The sequence below is a fragment of the Ursus americanus genome, chromosome 3 (assembly GCF_024610735.1).
Source record: "Ursus americanus isolate L20-20 chromosome 3, mUrsAme1.1.p, whole genome shotgun sequence".
In the NCBI taxonomy this organism is placed as follows: Eukaryota; Metazoa; Chordata; class Mammalia; order Carnivora; family Ursidae; genus Ursus; species Ursus americanus.
Window position 1 is genome coordinate 88,821,137 of NC_142129.1, and position 21,165 is coordinate 88,842,301.

General features: G+C 46.7%; 1 protein-coding gene across 2 annotated transcripts in view; it reads right to left on the reverse strand.

Moving 5' to 3' along the window:
• Positions 1 to 8,712: 8,712 nt before the first annotated feature.
• VPS41 (VPS41 subunit of HOPS complex) overlaps positions 8,713 to 21,165 on the reverse strand; it is a 168,635-nt gene continuing 156,182 nt past the window's right edge. For both annotated transcript variants that reach the window (XM_045793496.2, XM_087861201.1), the window contains exons 26-29: positions 11,375 to 11,474; positions 11,224 to 11,268; positions 9,780 to 9,859; positions 8,713 to 8,951 (exon numbers count right to left, since the gene is read on the reverse strand). In XM_045793496.2, the coding sequence (XP_045649452.1) occupies positions 8,871 to 8,951; positions 9,780 to 9,859; positions 11,224 to 11,268; positions 11,375 to 11,474 (306 nt within the window). In that variant the 3' untranslated portion in view covers positions 8,713 to 8,870. The remainder of the gene's footprint in view (positions 8,952 to 9,779; positions 9,860 to 11,223; positions 11,269 to 11,374; positions 11,475 to 21,165) is intronic.

A 21,165-nucleotide genomic window follows, 5' to 3' on the forward strand; every position in this document is an offset into this window, starting at 1 on the left:
CTTTCATTGTTCGAACAGACAATTCCTGCTGTACTTCCCTCTATGCGTTTTGGCGGAGAAGCCGGGCACCAGACGGCACCGTAAGTAACACCCGGAGAACCGAGGAGGACCCGTGGCGTTCTGAGGCGAGCCAGCAGGGGAGGGGCCCAGGGGACATGCCTGGCGTTGACAAGTGCAGGTAGTGGTCTCTTGGGCAGAGAGTGGGCACTGTGCTTCTGCAGCGACAAGCCCCTTTCTAGAATGAGGAATTCTCATGTATTCATTTGCTAGGGCTGCCAGAGCACGCTACCACAGCCTAGATGGCTTAACCCACAGGAATGTATTTTCTTACGGTCCTGCTGGCTGGAAGTCCAAGAGGAGGATGTCAGCAGGGCTCTCCTTTGTGCCTACACGGTCTCTCTTGTGTGTGTGCATACGGCTGTGTCCATATTTCCTCTCATAACGATACCATTTTGGATTAGAGCCCATCCATAGGACTTCATTTTATCTTAATTACCTCTTTAGAGGCCCTATCTCCCAGTATAGTCCTAGTCTCAGGTACTGGGGGTTGGGACTTCCAACATATAAATTTTAAGGGGAAATAATTTGGCCCATACCACATGTGGAAACACAGTCATGCTCCTTTTCCTTTTAGGAAAAAAAAAAAAAAAGTAAAAGTATTATTGGCAGATAAGAACTGGCATTATTATAAGCCAAAGAACATACATTAACCTGGCAAAAATTAAAAGGAAGCTGCAAAGTGGTCAGATGGGAGACAAGTGGGTCTTGCCTGGCAGGGAGGATGGGAGGACCGACCCTGTCGTGACACTGAATTAATCAGCCAGCCAAAGATGTGGGTACTCAGACACACGGCAGATGGGCATTGGGTCTGAGTATAAAAATAACAGAGCGTGAGAGTAACTGATTCAGTGTGCCGTTTCTAGAGGGATTTGGATATGCTTAGAGTGGACACGGGACTCAGAATCTAGCTATTGCAACGGGCAGCCCAGAGGTGAACCCACAGATCTGACGGGTAGTTGCCAGCCTTGGCTGGACCCCGCCCTGCCTCTGGATGTGGCCAAGGGTGGGGCACACCCTTCTGTTGCCGGACAGCTCGGATGTTAGAAAGTTCTCGCTTATAGCTTTCTCGATGTAGCTGTGATCGGCCTCAGCAGCCGGACTTCCGGAGCAACGAGAGCACACGCTTCCCTTTCGTACGGGACCTACTTCCAAGCCTTGCTAACGAGCACACCCTCAGTTTTCATATCTTTGAAGTGATGTGCCATCCAGTTCCTTCGCTTCTTAAATGGTAAGATTTCAAATTCTGTCCTCTCCTAGCTGCTGCTGTCTACTTTGTGAAAACCTCTGCTACCAATGTCCTCAACAAAGTGCTCTCGCACGCGGAATGCGGGATTCCGCTTCCCGTGAACCGGCCCGCGGTCCGTTACAATTGTGCATGCTTCTTTAGTCACTGATGTTCCCTCTTTGCGGTCAAGCAACGGCAACCTAATTTTGGAAAAATGCAAGCTGATGCCTGGAGGCACTTGCTGCATTAGTCGTCTGGTGCTGCACAGCAAAGCACCCCCAGATTTAGCCACTAAACCCCACAACTGTTCATTCTCTCTGTTCCCAAGGATCAGGAATTCGAGTGGCTGAGGTGGGCGGCTCCAGCTGGGGTCTTCCAGGAGTCCTAGGTCACGCTGTTGGCGGGGGCTGCAGACCCTCATTTGCCACTGCAGAGTCCTTTCCGAGCTCCCTCGCCTGCTGCTGGCAGGGTTTCGGGTCCTCCCCGCAGGGGCCTCTCTTCATGGCCCGGCTTCCTCCAGGGTGAACGATGCCAGGCCCCAGTGACTTTTAGGACCGAACCTTGGAAGTGATGTACCATCAATCCCGCCATATTCTGTTGGTCACTGACCAACCCTGGCAGAGGGCAGGGGTTACGGGGGTCACCTCAAGGGCTGACGCTCACGAAGCATTTGCTACATGCTGGTTACTCTTCCTGTGCCTTGTACTAGCTGACACTTTCCAAGCAGTATCTTCCTGCAGGCTTTCGACCTCCTCCAAAGTAGGGGCAGTGATCACCCCATCTTACATTTGAGGCAACTGAGGCTTAGAAAGGCTGACTTCCCCAAGTGGTTTCTTAGTGAAAGAGCATGGGTTAAGACTTGTCGATCTTAAGAGCAAAGCGCTCCTGCTGTTTAGCCAAGTCCTCTTTACATCTGAACTGCTAACCAGGTCTTTCCTAATCCATCTCTATACAAATGATTGTTCTGAGCATGACTGAAGATTTCTGCATTTCACCTGTATTAGGTTCTCCATACTTAAGTATTACAAGGTGACTTTCATTCTCGATTGTCACTTGCGAATTCCTTCCATTATACCTACAGATCCTATTTACACGAGGTGTGAGACAACCTCGAAGAGACCAGCACGTGCAGACGTGCCCACAGAACTGGATAAGCACTAGGATTAGAAGAAAAGCCTGGTGACTGTTATGTACATAGTTTCTGAAGTAAAATTATCTAAAAAATGGAAGCTTAAGGGACGCCTGGGTGGCTCAGTTGGTTGAGCGTCTGACTCTTGATTTTGACTCAGGTCATGGTCTTGGGGTCTTGAGATCGAGTGCCAGGTCAGGCTCCGTGCTCAGCAGGGAATCTGCTAGGGATTCTCTCTCCCTCTGCCGCTCCCCCTGCTCCCGTGCACACGCCCTCTTGCTAATAAGATCTCTAATAAACTCCATAGGCAGATGGCCTCAGGACATGAATATGTGACTCAGTGGTAACTGAAGGCACCGAGTCAGTCCTTGACATTGAGATAAAATTGGCTCAATGCCTTTATCCATCTCCCTTTAGGAAGACGAGCCTTCTCCCAACGTGCCAGCCAGTCTGGGGTTTCTATGTTCTTGTTATCATATGCAGGTCGATGCTCTTGTTCCCCGTCAACTCCAGTGCTTGCCTCCTGCTGCAGTTATGTTCTCCCTGCTCTTCAAGGGTCCCGTATGTAGAGCACAGCTCCTCACTTTCCCCTAGAACCTACTCACAGATGACACTGTTTGGATAGCAGACTTTAATGGACACTGAGGGAGGAAGAGGGTCCAGCATCAAGGCAACAATCAGGTGTGAATACTGGTCTTAAAAGCCCTTTGGTTATCCTGGTTGCTTGTTCTCATTCCCTGAACCCCCCCCCCCAGCTCAGTTCCCCTCCCTTTAGAAAGCAGAGCAGCTCGGCTCCTGGCCGCTGATGGAGCTCTGGGCTAACCAGTATTATCTGAAGAGCGCAGCCAGGAACGTATAGCAGCTCTGGTTCTGCTGCTGCTTCTCGCCCTCTCAAGTCTCCGTGCCTGTTGGCCCATCAGTCTTTGGAAGCTCGGGAGAGCAGGATAAAGGTTGAGCTTTTCGGGGGTGTGGCCCCTACAACTGCCTTTAGGAGGCAGAACCTGTACACATCAGCTTTGGCATTAGGTAGCGTCATTTTCTTCGGGTCTGTCACAGGTAGTCCGAACGAGGGGGACAGGCTTCCTAGGTTGCCAGGGACCGTGGTGTTGGCTTGCTGCGCGATGGTGCCCCTCACGCTCTCAAGATGCCGTGGCTGGGATCACCAGTTACATGATCTCTAGAGTCCAAGAGCAGTGGATGGAATTCTGAAAGTCTATCATTGATGTGCTAACATCAAAGCAAAAGGGAATTGAGCCTACTTGGAATTAACTGGGGCAAAAAGCTAGATTAATTCTGGAACAAATGCTTTGGTTTAAATCATTTGAGTACATTGATCTGTGGTGATCTGACCTATTCAGGCATTTACCAAGTCTGGGACTAAGGGCCTTTCTAATGTCTCTGTTTTTTGACAGTGAGTAGAATGGTTTCTTTTTAGAAAATGACAGCACGAAAGGGGAACTGTGGAAAGTGGATGTCTCCATGAAGCCCTCAGGTATTAAGAAAGCTCAATCACAGGAACTACCCAAGAAGGTGGGCTCTGCTCTTCTCGCTTTCTGCCATAGTATTCCCGACACTCCTTCCAGAGGAAAGAACCCCACGCCTGGCAGGAGAATGAGGTTCGGTCTAGTAAGGGACACTTAATTGAGCAGCCTTTCTGTAGGATGCTTTTCGAGATTTGATTTTTCTTTTGAGGAGCATTTCATTTATGGGGATAAGGCCTATATACCTGATAATATATCACAAATACCTTTGTCATGTTTGTGTCACAGTCCTGGGAGGCTGGAATACGAACTGCTTTAAGTTGGGGGACAGAGTACGTTGGGGACACAGTACGTCAGAGATAGTGAGATATTGAGTTAGATTTTGAAGGCTGATGGGATCTAGACTGATGAGTTGAAAGAGGGTAACTGAATAAATGGGAAAAATGTACTGTAGAGATTATAAGCATTGGAAATAGCAAATATCTGGGAATTTGATTGGAACAGTCTAGAAGGATGATTTTTTTTTAAAGATCTTATTTATTCGTTTGACAGGGAGAGCAAGAACACAAGCAGGGGGAGGGAGAGAGCAGGGTCCCTGCTGATCAGGGAGCCGGACACGGGACTCAATCCCAGGACCCCGGGATCATGACCTGAGCCGAAGGCAGATGCTTAACCGACTGAGCCACCCAGGTGCCCAGGAAGGATAATTCATGCAGAAATTGGGTGCAGAATAAATCAGAAGTGTGGACAGTGGAGGCAGGAACACTGGGAAGGGATTGGTTCTAATCCAGCCAGATGCTGGATGAGAAGAATCTGGGTCCAGGACAGCGCGACGGTGAGAAAAGCTGGCAGACTGGGTGGGGGACGGAGGAGGAAGAGCACTCAAAGATGAGGCTTTAGGAACTTGAGAATAAATTGTGTTCATTACAGAAGTAAGAACGTAGACAACAGAGACTTGTTGATGGTGGCCGTGAAGATCAAAAGGGAGGAAGAAATGACAGAAGAGAGGACAGCAGGTCTCTAGAGAAGCACATCGACCAGAGGGGGCCACATTTACAAGGCCTGTCACTCAGGTCACAGAACGCTACGAGGTATGTATTTCTCTGTCTTGAACAAGGGAGGAAGCCTGGACAGACTTCCGTTCATTCAGCACACCTCTTTAAGTGCCTCTCTTGCGTCCCTCTACCGTGGGAAAGGTGAACACGGTATATTCCTGGTCTTCACTGAGCTCCCAGGACGAGGCAGACATGTAAGCAGAATGGGCAGGATGCCGCTGTGGTGTAGTATCCAAGGTGGGCTGCTTCCCCTCCTTGGGGAAAGTCTCCCCTATTCACAGCAAGGTGGCCCCAAGGACAGGGTTGATAACGCAGAGAGGGAAAAGCGAATCCTTGATTTTAAGTACCAAAACAGACTCTTAAAAACTGAGTCAGCAGCTTGCAGGAACCTCAGCCTTTGGGTACCCGAAACAATACATGATAACATGACAGCTGTCCACGGCCCCAGTAGGAAGCAACCAGATTGGGGTAGAACCAGGGGAGACAGGCCCCAGGAGGAGAGAGTGGAGAGGCAAGGGGCACCTCGCTCTGAGCTCCAGACTGAGGTCTCAGTCAAGACAGACTCAGCAACTTCGAGAACAGAGTCCCCACTTTCCGTTTCCTTTGAGAGGTAGCTAAGCCTTACAACGCAAATGCCCACTTTCTCTGGCCCCCCTCCCAGTACAAAACACATACCACATGCACTCTTGGGAATGTCAAGGAAGCAACAGAGAAAGACTGACTTGGCTGGCAAGACTGACTTTCCCAAGCACCAGAGCCATGAGGCGGACAGAGGCATAGGGGAGGGAGCTGGGAGAGGAGGGGGTGCTGCGGAGGCTTGGGGGTCAGGAGCAGCAGGGGCAGTAGGAAGACTGAGGACCAGAGAGTGGCAGTGGCAGAGGCAGAGGCAGGTGCTGGAAGGCCGTGGGGATGATGGCTTTCCAGCCAATGCCAGTGTGGACAGAGGTCAACTGATGGCAAGATGCCTCCTCACGGATACTGGACGTGGTGAGACCATCCCAGCCACCACCCCAAAACTTAGCAACCAGGAAAGAAGGGGTCTCTGAACTGATCCAGAAAAGCTTGATATATCTGAGTTTACCGTGAGCTAAGATGAAATTCATGCCACTAGGTAGACTACGGACTCAAGACTGAAATGGCGTCCTTCTGCAGACCGCGTCCGTGCGCGCAGACCAACGGCAGCGCAGTGTGCCAAGAGCAGACGGAGCCCCGGGTCCTCTGCTAGGACGGGTGGGCGGTCTGAGGAGGCCACGGCGAGCGAGGAGGCCCCCTGGGCACAGTGCGATGGGCTGAAGGAGCGCTGCAGTGAGGTAAAGGGAACCAGAGCTCTGGGCGGGATGGGAGCCAGCCGGCGACGTTCCGAGCGAAGGGCTGCAGAGGCCGGTCTTTGCATCCAGGGCCCTGGGATTCCTGAGGCTTTGAAGAGGAGGGACAGGACCACGTTTTCATTTAGAAGCAGCGTTCTCGGGGAATGTAAAGAAAGACCTGGCATTGGCTAACTCCGGCATCTGTGCTTCTGGAGGCTGAGTCTTTCCTTCTCTCTCCTGTCTTCTCTGTACTACGACCATCACAGGGATTCCGACCACCCCAACCTGCACTGTAGGAGCAAAGGCATTTCTTCCCAGATTTCATACAGTGACGATCAGCCACGAGTCCAGGATAGGGTCTGGGAAGTCCAAGTTACTGTTTAGTATCCAAATTGGTGGAGTTTCCAGAGCCCGAGTCTTGGTCAGAGTAAGCCAGAGTAAACTGGTCTGCTATTTACCACAGAAATGTCTCCTACACACGCGTGTACACACAGAATATTCCTTATTCGGTGTTACTGGGTGAAATTTAAAAGAAACTGAGGAACGTCTATATTTTTATTTACAGTTTATGTAAAAGCGGGCTGCATGCTCTGTGCTGCCCGTCCTCTGAGGGAGGTGGGCTGGGGGTGCCCTGGGCAGCCCGGTTCAGGGGGAGCTTTGTCCGGTGTTCCTGGAAGCTCTCCCTATTATCTGCTTCCTCAGTCCTCTCAGTGATTCTGTAAGCCACTGGCTACTTTCTGATAAATCCCCTGCTGTGATGAGAGTGGACTGTGTTTTCTATGCACTGATCACAACAGGTCAAATACGTACTTAACCACCGTGTATTTGAATTTTTTTTTTTTTTTTTTAAAAGATCACAGACGCTGCAGGCCGCCTGCCTGCTCCTGACCTTAGACAGCTGGCCTGGCTCCTAGGTGCTCCAGTCTCCTCACCTGTAAGATGTGAGGGTGGGGTGAGCAAGAAGTAAAACAAAGTGCTTGTAATCGTGTCCGACACATGGTAAGTGCTCACATCTTTAACACTAACAACCAAATTAAAAATTTGTTAAGAACTTCCCATTCTAAAACTAGTGTAAAATCCTTTTGGCTAAAAGCAAAAGAAACCACTGTCACAAAATAACTTTTCACTTGGCTGTTTCACACTCCGAATGGCTTTCTGTAAGGGGGGGGCGAACGTGCATTTACAACCACCGCCTCCCCTCCAGCCTGCGAGCAGCAGCTTTGCTGCTTACCTGTGTTTCAGACTGGGCTGGTGAGGTGTTCTGTGCAGGAAGGATTTCTCTGGTTAGAACAGATGGGGAACAGAGCAGAAAGAGCACTAGCTTTGGAACGAAGGGATATGATGCCGAGGGGGCTGAGAACTTTCCACTTTGGGATATTTAAGACTAATGGGGAAAGCCTGTTGTCCACTAGAGAACATGCTTTTTGACTCCACTGCGGAGATGTGCCATGAATTTCCTCCGAATCACCCCCTCCACCCTGGTTTCTTGAAAGGAGCCCTGCTCTGAAGCTCACCTTCACCTGTGACTGTGACAGCATCTCTACATTTTAGTCGCTTTGTCAGGAAACTGAGGGACGTGGTATGTTCTTTCCGGGGGCACAGGGAGCATGACAGGAGATGCCAGGGCCACTGGTCAGGAGGCGCTCAGAACTCATTAGCATCCCACCCTCTCCCCAAAACGAAGCAGAAAGTTGCACTTATTTGCATTTGTGGGACTAAGTGGTGACAGTGTTTTCCCTGCTTCTGCACCCATGGCAAGAGAACGGCCACCTATCCCAAGACAGATGAAGCCAATAACTGTAAGACCATCCTGCATTCTATGTTCTCTAGGTTCCACGAGGGCTGACGAGGCTCCAGAGAAGGCTCCGGGAAACTTGTGCCCACTCTCCATCACTGGACAGTGCCATTTCTCCTGCGAATCCCTCTCAGACTCTGCGGTGTCCCTCCCTTCCTCCCTGTGGGCAAAACCTAACCACGACCCCTCACACTCGAAGGTGTGGAAACTCTCCTCCACTCAGCGTGCCAGAATTCCGGGATGAAGCTGTTCAAGCCACTAGAAGGGAGTCTTTCATAATGGTAAGAGCTAACATTTATTCAATCGACAGACGCACAGAACGTGTGATCAGTTACCGTAAAACAGCATGACGTCAGCCGGCTCATGTTGTTCCCAGATGTCCTTGAATAAGTGACAGTTTACACAATGCTTCATTACATGCCTATTAAGAAGGTAACTACAGCTGATGACATTAAAAAAAAAAAAAACCAAACCCAGAGCGTGAGGACGGCTGGCAGCAGAGCCCGCTCTCGGCAGTCCGCTCCATGGCCAGTTCTCCTAGGATCTAGAAATTCATTTCCAACTCCCAGACTGACTTTTCCTACGTGAAGAATGAGCCAAACGAATGACGAAATACGGACTGTGACCCAAGGATGTCGAGACCTGGATGGGGAAACCCTCACTTCATCAACTGCACAGAGAAACCTCTAGTAGACAGGCAAGGAGGAAGACGCTGTTCTTCGAGCAGCACATAAACACGTACAAATCCCGTAACAGCACTGGGGTCCACAAACCAACCGTCTTCAGGACAGCGGCGACGACGAGGGGGACAGGCCGGGCTACTTCTTCATCTCCAAGATGGCGCTCCCCGGGCCGCGGTGCTTGGCGCTGCAGATGCCGCAGAACTGCGCGGGGGAGTTCTACGAAGGTCGTTGAAAGACAGATTTTAGAAAAAGAGCTCTTTCTACTCTCCTATTCAGAAATATTTTATGGGCGGGCGGGCGGGGGGGGGGGAGCTCCTTCTCCTGGAGCTTTTGCTGGTTCACAGTGTGACTTAGGGGAACACGGAAACGGGACCCTAAACACAGCAGTGTCAGAATACAGACAGCAGGCTGAGAAAGTTCTACAAACTATAGAATGGTTCTCACTGTACATCCTGTCACTGTAGCTTGACAGTCATCGATTCCACCTAGACGCATTCACTTAGCGAATGTTTTTATGATGTTTAGCACACAATCCCCCTTTACCCTTGGAAAGTAAGTCCCAAGACCCCGGGGGCTGCCAGAACCCACAGACGGTATCAAGCCCTCAACACACGAGGCTTTCTCTGCGTACCTACCCGTGACGAGTGAGGCACAGGAAGAGATTACTAAGACAGTTGTAACACCATCCTGTAACAGGTTACGGGACTGTGGCTTCCCTTATACGTAACCTCCCCCCCCCCCCCCCCGGGATGAGAGATGCCTGCGTGCTGGGAGGGAACGACGGAGGCACTGGGAGCTAGCCTGAGGCCACCACTGCCCTCCTGGCCCTTCGTCAGGAAGGGGATCATCTTCCAGACCACGACTAACCATCACGGTAACTCACACCACGGATAAGGGGGGACTACTGTGTAGAGATGACGCATTTGAGAAATTCATTTTTCTTAGGTGATAGAAAACGAGTCCTGAGAAGCCACAGGATGGGCCTACTTCCGCGCGCATCCCTCCTGACTGCACCGCGCGCTCTCGTCAGGGCGGCCGACTCACCATGCTGGGCACGGGCAGGCACTCCTTGTGGAACATGTGGCGGCAGTGGAAGACCACCACGCTGAAGGGCTTAGCGGCATCTGCAGGGAGAGGGCGGCCGAGAGACGAGCACTCAGTGCAACAAGCAGATCAGGCCCTGAACCGATCCTGCCTGAAAGCCCAGCTGCAGTTTAATTTCCAGCAATAAGCTGCCTTAGGAGGATTAGTATTCACGGATGCCCCCCCGTGAATACTAATACACGCAGGGGGGTGTGACCTGATGAAAAGTAGGTACTGCAGTGGGGGTGCTCAGTCACAGGTCACGTGCCTGTCATCCCTGCCAGACAACTACAAATGAGGGCCAACCTCACAGCAAAGGCAAGCACGTTTATTCTAAAAAATTAGGGTATGTGCATGCCCTCTTCCCTGTCCCAGACCCTCAGACACGAGAAACACACCATATGCTGAAGTCCATTTTGTGGCTTTCAGGAAATCCTGCCAGTTCACTCACTGCCTTTGCCACGCCTGTTCAGGGGCGTTGGGGCACAGCAGGGCTCGACCCCTCGGCTGCGAGCTTGCACCTGCGGGAGTTTAACTCTGCATGCGCGTGCACTGGTCTGCACCACGACAAAACCCCACTTTTCCTGCGCCCACGGCCATTTTCAACATGAACACTTCAAACCTAGTTCCCCTAGAAAAGGCGCTGACTGGAACGACTTCTGTCCTGTTCTATGATCCCATAAAGCTAAGTAACATCCTACATCAGCTAGCTCTTTCAGGACCCCTCTATGTTGAATTTATATTAAAAACACTTTTTGCATCCTGATAACTATGCTTTGCTTTCTACTTTCAAATTATGGAATTTCCTCCTGTCCTCTCCTTACGTGAGGTGCTCTGATTACACATCACAACATACGGGTCTACCAACTACATAAACACATGCTTATGTTCGGATTAGATGGCAAGTAGTAGGTTTCTGTGGAAATGTGGGAAACCTTAGGTGCCTAGCAGAGCAAAAGTTTAAAGAAAGGGGAAGCTACTTATATATCTGTTTCCCCAGATACACACGATTCTTCTACCTTGGAATTTAAACATTGTCAATGGTAGATTTTCCATTTTGTTTTACTCTAAAGCCACGACCTCTCAAACAATGGCCCCTGAAGTAGCATCCACATCACCTGGGAACATGTTAGAACTGCAGATTCTGGGGTCCCGCACCTCTTGGGGTGGGACCAGCAATGTGGGCTTTAACAAGCCTCCCAAGTAATGCAGACTCACTGTCGCATGAGCACCCCAGCTTTCAAGAGCGGTGGCGCCAGCGTGCAAGTGAGGAGGGCTGTGGGCTGAAATGCTGCTCTAAAATGGATTATTCCACAAGTTATATAATCTGATAGTTAATGTCAAAATTTTAATTCTACTCCTCATGAGCCCACATTTGGGGGTTTCCCCCTCCCAACCACCTTACCTGCTGGAAGAACAGGGGCAAGGCACGATTCACAAATGTTCTCCTCTGCAAGGGAACACACACACTTGGGATCATACGGTATTTGTATCTGCTCCGTCTCTTCTGAAAGTAAGGCATGCGGTTCCAATAGGATTGCTTCAATTTCACCTACCATCGACCAGAACGCCTTTCATTTGAGTTCGGTGCATTTTCTTCAGTAAGGACAAAGAGTCCGCTACGAGAATCTTCTTGCAGCCTTCACGAAGCAGAATCTAATGCACACATTGTAAGAGAAAAGCCATTTTTAAAAGACTCAAATATGGGGGCAAACCCTTCTAACGGGGGATTCAGAACATCGGTGTGTCTGAGATCGTCCAATGAGGCACTCACGCTTGCCTGCCCTCAGTAAGCTTTTCCCTCCGAAACTCTTAGTCCAATCTCTCCAGCCTCCACTTGGTCACCACTGCACATATGAACATAGAATAGTTCCTGTGGCACTTGTGAAATGAAACACAAATTGCAAAGTCTGGCAAGGAAGGCTGTGTTAACCAACACTAACATCACCTTACACAGCTTCTTAATGCAGACTCTTTCTGGCAGTTTGGCCCCTAAGTGACCTGCTCATTCCAACCTCCAGACCTTTGCCCAGGATGGAAAACTTGCTATCCCCCAATCCTCCATGATAAATCCCTCTATCTATTGCACTAATATATACTGGGCCCCTATCATGTACAAGCAACAGGGCACAGAGAAACTGAACAGATGTGATTTCTGTCCTAAATCCCCTCTGGGCTACAATCCCTCTTTCCTTCCGATCCAAACTGTTGACTATAGTGCTAAGGATGTAAAGTGTCCCTGGTAACTGTCAAATTTGGTGACTCTTGAGGGGCTGACAACTGAAAAATGACCACCAATATTAACATTCTGTTACAAGATTCGTTTTCTTCACCCTTGTACTGCACTTTCTGTTCCTTTATGCATTTTCCCTGTGACGCTGTTGGCTTAATTACGTGCTTTCTCCCTCCCTGCCTGGAGAATTAGGAGTGGTAGCCATACTGTAGGAACCTCAGAAGTCAGGACGCCGAGGGCAGGCTGCCGATGCTGGCTGGCACCCGCTCTGTGTTTCAGAGCCAGGGTGGGATGCAAAGACGGCCACCTGCTCTCAGCAAGGACACAGCACCGAGAGACAACCTCCCTTAAGTTCTACTCCACTCTGCTGGCCCCGGGGTGAGCTTCCAGCCTGTTCTGGGTTTTCTCAGGAGTTGTATTAGAAACTGGGAGAGGCTGTGTGGGGTATGCTTAAGCTAGATGCCTCTTTTTCCTTTTTTTTTAAACTAGAACTAGTTGCTTTTCTAAGAGGGAGGCGCTCAAGGAGCCTGAGGGCAGAGAGATTCTCAGTCGCACTGTGTGGCCCATCTAGCTGGAGGGGACTTGCTGCACATGTTTCTCGGCGCTCACATGTAACTGCCATGAAATTCACATAATGACGCCATCCCCGCATCACTGCGGCCCTGCTCTAGGTCCCAGCAAATACTGCTCAGAGGTGCAGCCCGCCTTTCTTCATAGTGAGGTCTCTCACCTCTAGAACCTACGTGGGTGTCCTGCTTTTAGGTTTTCCATTTGTGCCACTGAGAAGGGAAGTCAGGGAGCAGCCACCTGGAGTCCGCCATCCCCGGGCATCTCCACTCATATGTGCTCCCCTCAAATCCCAGACAGCACAGGCTGCGGTGAATGCAGCCCAGAGGCTTTCTCCCCAGTCACATGAAGGCACATAGTAAAAAAAAATAAAAACAAAAAACAAAACCCAGAGCTGACGACCAGATTAAAGTTCTATACCTACCATTTCTAGTACTGATGAGCAGGAAATAACAAAGCTTTACTATTTCCACATTCATCGAGACACCACCTATGACATTTTATCCCTTAAAATGCTACTAGAAATGGAATTTTGGATTCATTTTAAAAAGATCAAAACTTTAACATGTCATTAAAGCACGTAGGAAGAGAAACATATAGTAAGAAAGATGTCTAAGAAGTACTGATAGCAGTAACTTTAAGAAAATTTGTAAGCAAACACATAAAGCTGCCCAGCTTCCACCACCAAAATAAAAAAGAAAACTAGTGTTGAGCAAAATACGTTTGGTAAAATGTTTCAGAAAGCGTTGGCTCTGCCCCTCAGTGGGTGTTTACAGCCTACTGCATACATACTACAGGAGCAAGGGCAGACCGGGCAGGCCAGGCAGAGGCCACAGTATCTGGGGACCAAGAAGGGAGCATCTCTTCACCAGGAGGACATTTGTTGAAATAGGTACAATCCGTTGCCCACAGAAAAGTATTTTCTAGGAAAAACTTGAGTATTCAGAGGCACACTGCCAGGAGAAGGGAAAATACACAAATCCTGCTTAGTATGTGACTTTCTACTTCATAGGATCAAAATCCAAGGCCCCAAATCAGAAAAGTATAAAAACATTTTCATTTACGTGATGCCAGACAGGTAGCTATACCAAAAAAAGTGACTACCACCCGTGGGAGAGAGCCATTTCTTCCATAAACCTGTAATGATCTGAAGGCAATCAGAGGCGGTGAGTGAAAGACTGTACAAGAACAATGTAACATTATCCAGGTATTGTTTTCAATGTCAGACAAGGCTTTTTGGATTATTCCCTGTAGCAATCATTACTGACTCATGAAAAACATGCTGTAGTTATCATTTTATCACAGATTTCACCCTTAAAAGTTCATACTTGGTACTTTCCATGAATGTCTTTTTTTTTTTTCTTTTAAAGATTTGAGAGAGCGAGTGCACTCATGCACATGGGAGGTGCGGAAGGGCAGAGGGAGGGGGGAGGGGCTAAGGGAGGAGAGAGAGAGAATCCCAAGCCGACTTCCTGCTGAGCACTGAGCCCTACACAGGGCTTGATCTCACCACCCCGTGATCATGACCTGAGCCCAAACCAAGAGTCGGACGCTTAACCAACTGAGCCAAGCAGGCGTCCCCCACTGCTTTATTAAAACACTGATGCCATCAGGGAAATTCAAATCAAAACCACACTGAGATACCACCTTACACCATTAGAATGGCAAACGTTGACAATGCAAGAAACAACACATATTGGAGAGGATGTGGAGAAAGGGAATCCCTTTTACACTCTTGGTGGGAATGCAAGTTGGTACAGCCACTCTGGAAAACAGTGTGGAGGTTCCTCAAAAAGTTAAAAATAGAGCTACCCTATGACTCAGCAATTGCACTACTAGGTATTTACCCCAAAGATACAGATGTAATGAAAAGAAGGGCCATATGTACCCCAATGTTCATAGCAGCAATGTCCACTATAGCCAAACTGTGGAAGGAGCCGAAATGCCCTTCAACAGACAAATGGATAAAAGATGTGGTCCATATATACAATGGAATGTTACTCAGCCATCAGAAAGAATGATTACCCACCATTTGTATCGACATGGAAGGAATTGGAGGGGATTATGCTAAGTGAAGTAAGTCAAGTGGAAAAAGACAATTATATGGTTTCACTTATTTATGGACCATAAGGAATAGGAAGGAGATCATCAGGAGAAGGAAGGGAACAATGAAGCGGGGGATAACAGAGGGGGAGACGAACCATGAGAGACTACGGACTCCGGGAAACAAGCTGAGGGCTTCAGCTTCAGAGGGGAGCGGGGTGGCAGGATGGGTTAGCCCAGTGATGGGTATTAAGGAGGGCACGTATTGCATGGAGCACTGGGTGTTATACACAAACAATGAATCATGGAACACTGTATAGTGACTAACATAACATAATAAAAAAATTTAAAAAAAAAAAACACTGATGGCTGAGTCAAAATCGGTCCTCTTCAAACCTCTCTGACCTTCACATTCATGATTCCTGACAACTTCCACCTTCTGAGGTCATCATCCACAGCCTGCTCCCCCTGTGGATGCCTTCCACAGTCTCCTTTCCAGCCTTGCAAACTTGCTGTTACTCATACACTTGGGGCACACTCACGCTCTCCTGCCATCCAGGTCTTTATGACCAGAATGGCGTCAAATCACCACCATCCACATTCTGAATACTATCTGCCATTACTTTGTGCTACGTTTCATTTTAAAATATGAACTACTGTTGGGGTGCCTGGGTGGCTCAGTCGGTTAATTGTCCAACTCTAGATTTCCACTCAGGTCACAATCTCCGGGTTGTGAGATCGAGGCCCACATCAGGCTCCACGCTCAGCACAGAGTCCACTTGAAGTTCTCTCTCTGCCTCTGCCCCGCCCCCAGCTTGCATGCACTAAATAAAATTAAAAACAAATATGAAATACTGCAAACATATAGCATCTACTTCAGTCTCTTCCACTTACATTGAACAGATCTATAAAGATGTTACCATATGTTTCAGATTTATTTCAGAAGAAACAACAGAGCTGACACTTTCTTGTGCCTTTCATCCTCCTCTACAAACACTTCAACTTTGTTCAGTGTGTGTCCAACTAAAATACACAGCTGGCTGGGGCTCCTGCAAAAGATCTGGGCAGAGAAACCTGGGAGGCTGGGAAGCCATCCTTTGCAAAACTACTGGACAGTCTTAAAAAATTAAGCATACCTGTTCCATGACCCAGCAGTTTCACTGATGGGTAGTTACCCAAATGAAAAGCAGGTCCTCAAAAGAACTGTATGAAAATGTCCTTTGGAACTTTATCCTTAATAGCCCTAGACTGGAAACAGCCTAAATGTCCATCAACAGGAGAATATACCTCCAGGTTGCTGCCTCGTGGCCACAAAGTAGAGGCTGTATCTCCAGGCCTCACATTCACATTCCCAAGGCAGGAAGATGTGGGAAGCAAAGGGCTTTTTCCTAATGAGGCTTTGCTTTACTATTTGGGAAAGTGGTTACACCATTTTACCTTCCCACATATTAAAATTCAGTACCTGATAAATCTGCCCTCCTTATTCTTCTTGGATAATCTTAGCCATTTGCCTTTTACGTAAATTTAACTGTAAAAGATTCTTTGGGGTTTTTGACTAAAATTTTATCAGAGATAATAATTACTTTAAAATTTATGACATTTATGATATATACATTCAATAATTACATGGTCAGATTCAATTAGCTAATGATTTATGTAGACTTTTTGCATTCATGTTAAAGAAACAGGGTTCTAACTGTCTCATATGATGCTGGAAAGGTTAGACCAGCATCCCATGAGGAACCCAGTTCCATTCCGTTCTCTGGAAAAATTGATATAAAATAGGGGCTGCCTGGGTTTTTATTTTGTTTGTTTTTTAGGCTTTATTCTTTATTTGTTCAGATGAGCAGGAAAGCAGTCTTCAAGATGCTGGTTTCTCTCTAATGAATGTTATTGCCCTTCCAGTCACTGAATCGACACGGCAGGGCTGGGACAGCTCCACTGGCCACCTCCCAGCATCCTCCTCCTTTTCCTTAAAGCTGATGGGAACCGCAGGTATCACTTGGGTCCATCGTGTCCTGAGGAAAGACTGCATTTCTCACCCCCTCTGGAGGGTAAAGATGTTGCCTCCCTGCCCCTCAGGTCCTGGTTGAAAGGTCAACTACAAAATATACTTGGGGATTGCCTGTTTTTTTTTAAAAGTCTGAAATTGACTGTGGAATAGTACTTTTATTGTGGCTTTATGTTTTGACTACTGATTTAATGACTATTGGTCTATTTGCTCTTGAGTAAATGTTGGTAATTTATATTTTCCTAGAAAATTGGTAGAGTTTTCAAATACACTGATATAAAATTGGAGCATTTAGTTTAGTTATGTTCTCCCTTGTTTGTTCCTAAAATATATATTTCTTCTTTTTCTTGATCAACTTGAGATTTTCCTATTCGTCTTTTGAGTCTGTCCTCCCCAAGTCCTATGGTTGAGGACGTGTGCATTCTAACCTCAATGTCTCTGTTAACCACTCTTTCAAAATTTTATTTATTTGATAGAGAGTGAGCGAGCAAGCAAGAGAGCACACGAGTGGGGGCAGAGGAAGAGCGAGAAGCAGGCTCCCCGCTGAGCAAGGAGCCCAATGCAGGACTCAATCCCAGGACCCTGAGATTATGTCCTAAGCCAAAAGCAGACAGACGCTTAACCCAATGAGCCACCCAGGCGCCCCTGTTAACCACTCACATCTTCTATCTCTTAATTACTCTGCACTGCATACTGAACAAGGTCATCAGATCTTCCAGTTAATTCTCCCTTTCAGCTGTATCCAATCTATTATTGGCCTTGCACTGAATTGATAATTTAAATGAATTCACATAATTTCAAAGAGTTCAATTTGGTTACTTTTCAAATATTTGTATTTTCTATCACATTCTACTTTTTATTACGGGATCTACTTTCTCATGTCTTTGTTTTAAAGGAATTATTAATAATGCCTTTGAGACTGATCTTGTTTTCCAGTTCTTGGAAATATTAAGATTGTCATCATTTTTCATTCTTCTGTGTAATCTATATCTCGAACTAGAACTTATATCTCCTATTAGAATTTCACTAAGGTAAGTAAACCACTGGTCTCTTCTTTCCTCAACTTCATAATGGCATCATGCCTTCATCTCAAAAAGTACTTGTGGGCATTGCATGGCAAGTACAGTATTATCATTCAGAGATTTATTTCTCTTATGGGACTTTTTCTTATTTTTTCTTCCCACACATTCTTCTTAACTCTTGTTTTCTTATCATTACACTGTTTTCTCCATAGTTCAAAGCTTTTCAGCATTACCTTTATCCTTTTATCCTCATCATTTTCAAGACAGCCAGTTGTAGGGTCTATAATCAATCTGCTTATAAGCATACCTTGTTGTATTGTAAATTTTAAAAATGTATTTTATAAGATAGCTGTTGAAAACCAACACGAGACTCTAGATTTTCCCTCCTTTTCCTTATTTCTCTGTAGTTCATCGATAAACATCCCAATGAAAAACAAAAAGCACCAGACTCATAGATATTTTATAAAGCAATAAAAGAACGTACATCAGTGAAGTTACTATGGTTCATTAGAAACAGCTGCTGTGGGAAAAATGCCACAAAAAATTGCAGAGTTTCTGAAATTTTTATTTTAAAAGATTCTTTGAATGTTGAACTTTTTGCTGACATTGCCTTATTCATACCGCAGTGCTTATCATTAGAATTGCAAATGACAGACAGTTACCTGGGTTTATAAGCCCCGGTATGATACAAGAGCTAGCCTGGGAAACCATTTTACCTAATTTCTAATCTATCATAGGGGCTACGATGCTATGGGATCTGATTCTAATGGAAAAGCTTTGCTTTCTGTTGGGATTATCATCGAAGATGATGAACTGCGGAGAAGTAAGGGAAAGACAGAAAGGCTCTAGGGTCTCATGCTGGAGTTCAAAACAATCATATCTGAATTTACGACAGCACAGAGCACACAAGTGTACTGATTAAAGAGGCAGAGTTGGCTGTCACAGGCCACCTATGTCACCTAAAGGCTGTGATGAGGCCAAATGGAAACAATCTGAAAGGAAAAAAAATCCATTCTTAAAAGTTTATTTTAGGGATCTGTAAATTTAAAAAGTGTCTCTTCGAAGAAATTTAGAGCTTCTGCACTAAGAAACCCATTTGAGTCCAAAAAAAGTAGGTAAGAAAGAAGTCACTATTTTCTCTTCATTCATTTGCCTCTGCATTTCAAAGCAGAGTCACGAGGAACGATACGGACATACGGTGCGACCTAAAGGTCTGTTTCTGAAAGGACTGCATTTAAGAACTTGAGACACAGAAGATACTTTAGAGATCACCTAATCTCGAGGTTCCTGAATGTCGAATGTCAGTGCCCAGACTTGTGCCAGGCTGAGCGTACGAAATCTCAAGGTGATTTAAGGATACAGTCCCCTCGCCCTCCCCCAAAGATTCTAACCTAGCAGGTCTGGGTAGTACCTGAAACGACGTAATTTTTAAAAGAATTTAGATAATTCTGGTGTGGAGTCAGGCTTGACAAACACTGACTTAATCTAATGGGAAAATTGAGATCCAGAAAGGTTGGGTGCCCTCCCGAAGGTCAGCAGGCTTGTTGATGGGAAAGCCAGGACTGGAGTCCAGCTCTGCAAACATCGTGTCCACTGCCCTTCAGAGACAGGAGGCTGCCTGTTCAGTCCTGCACTCCTCTGCTGTCGTAACCTGCCGGGACAAGGACTGCCTCTCCACAGACCTCAGGACAACCAGTGGTCCACACAAGATGCCGCCAGAGCATCTGGCTTCAAACCCAGTGTGTCACCTTCCCAGACTGGCAAATCCTTTAACCCCTTGATAGGAACTGTTTCACAGATGGGAAGACTAACGACCACTGTGGAGATGAAATGACTGTCTCAGAAGGCCAGAGGAATGCTTAAGGGGGAAAAAAATACAAAACCAGAAAGGGATATAAATGCTAAATTTATAAAGAAAAGTATTTTAAATATATAAAGTATAAAAATTAATTTATAGCATAAAAATAATTTGGAAACTGTCAGTTTAATGTAAACACTGAAATATCATTTATACCATGCTATTTGGCAATAATTTTATATCAAAACAACAAATGCTATCTGTCCTTGAAATCAGGCCTAGAAACATTTTAAGTTTATCGAGTGTAATAAGGGCTACTTTTATCTTACTGACTTCGTGAAACTTTTATAATCTGCTGAGTAATTTGTACTAACAGTGTAACAAGGTATAAAAATATGATAAATTTAAAAACTTCAACTTTGAAATCGCGGTTGAGGATATATTTTCCCTCACTTTAACGATGCCACAGACCTCTAACACACCTCACACTAAACTTCAGCTGAAGAAAGTTGTTGCATTTTCGAAAACATAAAACTTTAAAACCAGAAGAGATACTGATTTTAAGTTTTTCCCACAACTTCTCCTTCCTTCTGTTCCAAGCCATTTTCCGTGGCCCAGATACGTTTTACAGTGCTGCGTACGTTATCGCAAATCTGCCTGACAGATTCCCAACGCGTATTAGCAAAAGGCCCCAGGAAGCCCTCTCCCTGACACCTGACCATGGATCCTTAGGTTTGCTGAACGGCTCCTAACAGCCCCCGGGGGTCCCTCCCCGCTGCCCCGCCCAACGGAGGAGGTGTCAGGTTCTCACAAATTCATGAACCTGGAAAATTTCCCCCCAATTTTTGGGATTAACAGGGCTACCCATTTTTCATCCTGTGAGAACATGTGAAAATCAACTATACTTTCATGGAACAAACAAAAGAGACTAGACAGAGTCAAAAAATATGTATGTGCAACCTATCTGGAAACTTCAAGATGCTCCATAAATCATTTTTACAGTGATCTCTGACAGGTGGCGCACAGAAAGAAAATAAATGGTCATTAATGCAACAGTAGCCTTTTCCATAGAAAAAGACTCCTGAACTCTTTCTTCCTATGTAAGACGGAAGCACCCCTGGGAACTGTTTGAACCACCCGACCAAGGTGAGCGTTTTCTCTCTGCACCTTCCAACGAGCCCTCTGAGCTGCAGTGGAGACCACGGTGCCATTCCTATGGGTTCTGCCACCTTCCCCGAGGGTCCCTCCCCTTGTCCAGGAAGCCACGCCCAGGTCAGGTTTAAGGGGTCCACTGGCTGAGAAACCCCCAGCCTCCTGAACGCATCACCATCTGCACACTTCCACGTATTAAGGAACATTAAAAAATATAATGAAGTGGATAAAATATTGATTTAGCAGCTGTTTTCGTGAATGATTTTTTATATGGAATACATTTTACATCTAATAATTTATTTTTATTCCCGGCTGACTCAGAACTATGCAAATTTATTCATAAAAAATGAATGAGCAGTGAGACCAGGGGTGCCCATGAGCTTGGTTCTCTGGATTAAGAGCCTAGTAAGAGGGATTTATTAGGTGTTTCTGTAGGCACTTTACAGACCGGAAAAAAAGAAACATCTTCAACCTAGAGGCCAAGCTTCACGCACTTCTAAGCTGGAAGACAGAGGAGTGAT